Raw genomic sequence first — 6,437 nt, 5'->3', positions numbered from 1 at the left:
ATGTCGAGTCAGGAGCTTCTTCCAATCGATGTCTCGGGGGACGTGGGTGCTAGAATCCTGAGTGTCGATGGAGGAGGAGTACGGGGTCTTATTCCTGTGCAATTACTCAAATTCTTAGAGCACCAGTTGCAGGTACAGTTTATAAATTGTATTCTTTTGCTGCACAATTCATATAGTTTTATTTGCACAAATGTATTACTTACTGAAATGCTTCGTTTTTATCAGAAATTGGATGGGGAAGATGCCAGACTAGCAGATTATTTCAATATAATGGCAGGTACCAGCACTGGAGGTCTCATCACCACAATGTTAGCCAATGAAGATGAAGAATAGACGAGGATGATTCTTACGATGATATGTGCAGGCGAAAGTAGATCCGCTGAAGAATCCACATCTAATGGACGTATGCCTCTCCACAACTGCAGCTCCTACCTATTTTCCATCTCACCAGTTTACAACAAATTCCAGTGACGGAAAGACCCAAGTTTTTAACTTAGTAGATGGAGGAGTAGCGGCTAATAATCCTGTAATGCCTGCTTGTATTATGAGTAGAGATTTTGATCAGATTTTTATTTCACATCAATAAACTATTATAAGGTTCTCACAACAATTTTCTAATTATGCAGACCTTGATAGCAATGAACTTAGTCACTCGAGCAGTTCATCAGGATACAAGAATAGTAACAAAAAGGTATTGTATTGTATTGTATTTTGATACTATTTAGAATAAACATCTCATATAAAACGAATGCTTGATGCTGGGAAATATTAATTAGAAGCTCAACTATGTTAACCAGAGGTTGTTATTTACAGGAGCACCTTGACCACTTTGTTGTACTTTCTCTTGGAACGGGATTAGAAGAGGGTATTGAATGGGGCGCAAAAAAGGCTGCCACATGGGGAAGCTTGAAGTGGATTACTCACGATGGAAGAACCCCTCTCATAGAATCTATCATGAATGCAAGTTCAGACATGGTCAACATTCATACAGCTTTGATGCTCCATCATGTCAAAGAAAACTATCTTAGACTCCAGGTCTTTTTCATAGTTTCCAATAATGTTCCTTGAAACGATAAGGCCTCTAGATCTATAATTCTACAGACCATGTTTCTGCTGTAATTTTCTGTATGGTTAACATGTGGGCTTTCATACTGTAGGAATGGCAACTAAAAGGAAGCGAAGCAAAGATGGACCTCAGTACGGATGAGAACCTGAGGAATCTTGTGAAGAAAGGCCAGGAACTATTGGATAAGCCTGTTAGAAGTTTAAATTTGGAGACTGGGCGTCCTGAGACAGTGAAGAACGACTACACAAACAGGATGGCATTGACTAAGTATCTCCCATAACTCTCTAACTCTTCCTTGTATTTTCAGATCCTGGTTTCCTATCATTTTGTTCTCACCATAACTATCATTTCCACTTGCCAGAATGGCTGAACGACTCTCCAAGGAGAAGAAGTTGAGGGATAAACGGAGCGTATCTTCTGCACTTTCTATGAATGGCCATAGTGTTGGAATAAACATCTGAACTTCTTTCTTCCATTCCAATCACACCTTACGCTAGAATTTTGTGTAGACTTTTTAATTAAAAAACATATCCGGGTGTTGGTGAGCCACACAGCTGATTTATGTAGTGGTAAACACAGCAATTCAAGATTTAGCTGTGTTTTTGCCAACTAATAGATTTCATTTCATTGTGTTTTTTTTTTATAGCTAAATTATTATTTTATGTTCTCCAAATATTAATAGCATTGCAGTTGTGGACAACAAGGCAATGTAAGTTTTATATTCATTCCAAAAGTGCTTGGAGTGGATGCATAAACGTTCCCTACAGCACTTAGTTGGGCATCTTCAAGGAATTGTCTTATTATTGTATTCTTTACTGATAACACTGTATTCGTGGAATGGTTTGTATTATCGTTGGATTAAAGAGTATAGATGTTATTATGATTTTTGTTTGGTTTTTAATAGTATTTTTAATTATAGAAGATTTGAAGTCAGTATTATTTGGATGCCTAAAACATTTAATACTTGATCAATCAATTATGATAAGAAATCAGAAATTGAGGGTATCCAGTCTTATCCTTATTATGTTCATTCAACTAGTTTTATAAATAATAGATTCATTTAAAACGATTCAAATTTGACAAAACAAAAAATTAAAATTTCTTATTTTATCCAAATTTTTTAATCAACAGAAAGCTTAATGTCAATCACTTAACATCAGATCATTCATGTTCAGTCCGCAGTGCAGAGCTATTGAATAGTGATGATTCCCCTCTACCATCTTGGAAACATATTTGTGTGCTTGCAAATTCCTTTCGTAAAATCTCGGAAGCAAAGTGGCGGGAACAACAATAATGGGGAGAAATATTTCGAGATGAGAATGTTAAGAAAACAGAAAAAAATTAAGCTTACAGCAGATTAAACAGAAAATACAAATTGCATAGAGATAACGAATCACATAATGAAGAAGTTGAGGGATAAACAGAGCGCATCTTTTGTACTTTCCGTGAATGACCATTCCAATGGCCATGGTGTTGGAATAAACATCTGAACTTCTTTCTTCCATTCCAGTCACACCTTATGCTAGAATTTTTGTGTAGAGCTTTTAATAAAAAAACATTTCGGGGTGTTGGTGAGCCACACAGCTAATTAGTGTAGCAGCAAACAGCACAATTCATGCCATGTCGCTCTGTCTTCTTTTCAGCTAAATGATAACTTTATGTTCCCAAAATATTAATAACGTTGATTAATTAGAGATTGACCAGCCAATATGGTAAGGTTTATGTTCATTCCAAAAGTGCTTGGAGTGGATGCATAAACGTCCCCTACAGCACTTAGTTGGGCCTCTTCAAAGAATTCTGTCTTATTATTGCATTATTCAGTGACAACATCGTACAAGGGGACTGGTTTGTATCGTCGTTGCATTGATTGAATGTGTGACATGATTCTTCCATTTATAATGCTCCTTACAAGCTACTCATGGCATAGATGTTACTATTGTATTTAAAATCATTTTAATAGTTGATCAACCTATCTTGTTCGATTAATTGAAATGAATTATTGTTTGACTTTAGTAATGCTTAGATTTTACTCTATCTCATTTATTTTTATAATATTTAAATTTTTTAATTTTATGGAATCAAAATTAATGAGGATTAAAATTAAGATGAGGCATAATTAGGTAGAATAAAGATTAAGAGCAAAGTTGAAAATAGTTCAAATATATTTATAATCTTTTTAGATAATTATAATAAAATATTATATTTAAGAATAAATTTATTGTTATAATTATAGTTAGAGAGATTAAGTTGGAATCATAATTATTTTATATTTTTAATTAAGATATGATTATAAAAATAATTAATTAGAAAGCATTAAATTAATTTAAGAGCTATTTATTTTTTTATAACCAAAATTATATAATCTTATTTTAACTATATAATGATTCAATTTAGGATTGAAAATATATAAAATACAATACATATAATATTTATTACTAATCAAAATTTTGAAAAACTATAAACTAGCTTTAAATATTTCAATTAATCATAATATAACTTGAATTTTAATTAATATTTAATTTAAGTATAAAAACGTTGGATCTTAAAAGGTGAGTGAGTAATGAACCAATCTGTCCTTTGGTTTATGAGAAGCCTCTTATTTCTCAAAATATTGGTCAGTGGGAGGGCATTGAGGTATTTAAAGTGTCATTTTTAGAGGAGCGAGTTTCAAGATATCTCTCATAGCTTCAAAGCAGGGCTCTTATTGGTAAGATCTGGAATTTCTCTCCAAATATTAATAAGCTTTCAAATTGGGGTTAATGATTTTTTTTATAACGATAATGGTAATGGATTTTTTATTATGATATTTTCTATTAAGTCTGATCAAGATTGTACTCATAGATGCAAATCTTGGTTTTTTGAGGGTCTTGGCTTGTTTACTCAATCATGGGTACCTAATTTTAACCCCCATTTAACCATAATAAATTTTTCCCTCTTCTGGGTATTTTGGCACTCTCTCCCATCGGAATATTGAGATTTGGACATCATTCAAACATTAGGAAATCAGATGGGAATTTTTCTGAGGTGCGATCTCCATCCGTTAGAACACGCAAATATTCTACTCTTGTTTTGTCTTCTTCTTGATCTATATAAAATTCTTTTCAATCTATTGTTATTAAATCTAAATATGATTGTTGGGTTCAACAAATTGTGATAGAAATAAGTTAACTATAGTGGATGAGCATATGGATAATCTGGGTCATTTCACCTCAGCCTATCACGCCACCCACAATGAAGAAATAAGGGTGTTTAATGATTCGTTCTGTAACTCTAATCTATGTTCATTTGCATCAAATTTAGCCTCTTTCTCTATAATGAAATACATAAATATGTCTCTTGTAATGTTTGAAGAAGCTCCTTCTTAGAGGCCAACCAAGAATTCTCAATTGGTAGTCTTCACAGTGTCCTTTTTCGATTCCCCTTCCCTCAAATCTAATCTCGGAAGGTTTCTTTCAAGCCAAAGCCTTCTTCTAGGGTCTTCAATTCAAGTAACTGTTCCAAATTTTTCTTCTAACCAAGCTGTTACTTTGACCTAATCTCAGTCATGCTTCTGAGATAGAGTTCTCAGCAAGGATGGTTTTCCCCCATATTGTTTTCATTAATAAAGGTGGGATAGGCCTGTACCAATGCATAACCACAAAGCGACACCAAGAGTGGCTGAGGGATGCACAACCAACCAAAAAAAACCCTACCAAACACAACAAAAAACCTAGCAGGGAGAACAGACAACCAACACCTAAACTAAAAAACCAACATGTAGAAAAAAAATATTAAAAAAATGTAGGTCCACCAAAACACAAAACATCTCTCGCGCACAGGCACCAACTGATGGCCTACTACTTGGGGGTATCCTTGTCCTGCCAATCTTGACACAAACTAAGCACTTTATCTGAAAAAATAATTTTTTCACTTGAACTAATCCCAGAACCATTTAGGAGAGCAACGCAGAGTCACGGCTAGCCTTAATCATCAATGCAATGGGGCCGGATTCCATGGGAAAGGAATCCATGTGCCATCACTCTTTCACCCTTGTCATTTCTATCTCATCATGGATAGCCTATAGGGAGGCATTGTCCTTGCTAGCCACATCTCTGCAAGCATAGTTGACCTCCTCAATTTTGTTTTTAAGGCCCCCCTAGGTTTTGTTGACCTCTTCAAGCTCATGCTTGCTACCCGGATTCTTTATCATAGAGTCCGTGTCAGTAAAATTTCCACCCACCATTTCCCACTACCCCATAATGCCCATAAGATCATTACCAATTTTCCAAACTCTATCCCCATCCAACTCATCAACCCAAGGCTGTCGCCTCAAGCCCATTGTTCTTATTCATGGCCACATTCATTTGCAAGAAGAGACATTCAATCAACTCTTCCTAAATTTGAGCGTCCTCATGCAGGTGCTTCACAATTTTTTCTACAGTTGAAGTGGTGCTCTTAAGGTTGGAATTACTAAGGAAGGTTTAAGGGGGAGGACTAGGGTTTCCTTCAATATTAGCAAGGGACGAATCCGCCCTTAAGCTATCCGAGGAGCCTAAATCCTCTGAGGATAGAGACTTAAAGCAAGAATGAACAATCCCATTAACCACATCTTGTTGTATCTGAAACTGGACACCCACATCTTGGTAGTAACAATGCCCCTAAATTTGGAAGTAACAATGCCCCTAAATTTGGCTATTATAGCAGGGTTTTTACTATTGGGAAACTTAGAACTAGAGTGAGGCATAATCTACTCTACAAAATTAGAGGGGGTAACAATAAGGTAAATATTCAGATTCGGATCAGAGGTAGACCCGTCCGCAATGGAAGGGACCCCAATAGAGGGGGATAAAGGCAAGTAGAAACTATACACACTCCATATACCACCATCGTGGAGAGGGGGTTTGCCCTTTTTCATGGATTTACAAATAGATTGAGAAAAATAGGACATAATCCAAAAGGGGAAATTCATTCATACCCAATACTAGAGATGATAGTATCGGAAAAGTCTACATATGGAAGCTTCTTTTCTTACCGTCCAAGGTGAAGTAATTCATTACCATCAAAGCCACATCCTTCCTAATGTAGAGGAGATCGTCCCTGTTGTAGCCACTTTGTTGCTTGGAAACTCCCTCTCTCCGTTCAAAAAGCTGGTCAAAGTCATCCTCGTAATTCCCTTCGGGATTTTTTGGGAAGGACACATCATCAAGGTCCAACCTTGTCACCTTCCTAGAAGTCCTTGTCAAAACCACAAAAGTAACAATGCCATTGTTCACGTTCCTATTGTCCCAAGCATTAAAAAAATTAGGAGAGAGCTTAGACTCATGGCTAGTCATCCATTCAACATTGTTATATAGGTTCCCTTTAATCACCCTGTCCCACGCCTCCTCATTAT

At 35.8% G+C, this 6,437-nt stretch overlaps 1 protein-coding gene across 1 annotated transcript; it reads left to right on the top strand.

The window, feature by feature from the left end:
* LOC131859617 (patatin-like protein 2) lies at positions 1-1,527 on the top strand. The gene is made up of 6 exons (XM_059213578.1): positions 1-132; positions 226-292; positions 627-691; positions 814-1,035; positions 1,158-1,333; positions 1,428-1,527. The coding sequence occupies exons 1-6, from the start codon at positions 1-3 to the stop codon at positions 1,525-1,527; spliced, it is 762 nt and encodes a 253-aa protein (XP_059069561.1).
* The last annotated feature ends 4,910 nt before the right edge of the window (positions 1,528-6,437 follow it).

This window comes from Cryptomeria japonica, chromosome 2, assembly GCF_030272615.1.
Source record: "Cryptomeria japonica chromosome 2, Sugi_1.0, whole genome shotgun sequence".
NCBI lineage: Eukaryota > Viridiplantae > Streptophyta > Pinopsida > Cupressales > Cupressaceae > Cryptomeria > Cryptomeria japonica.
This window is presented reverse-complemented; position numbering and strand designations above follow the sequence as displayed.

Bases quoted from the DNA above. Each gene is read 5' to 3' on its own strand.
- LOC131859617 (XM_059213578.1), top strand. From the start codon at position 1: ATGTCGAGTCAGGAGCTTCTTCCAATCGATGTCTCGGGGGACGTGGGT. The intron at 133-225 runs GTACAGTTTATA...CGTTTTTATCAG, and splicing joins TCTTAGAGCACCAGTTGCAG to AAATTGGATGGGGAAGATGC. The intron at 692-813 runs GTATTGTATTGT...TGTTATTTACAG, and splicing joins ACAAGAATAGTAACAAAAAG to GAGCACCTTGACCACTTTGT.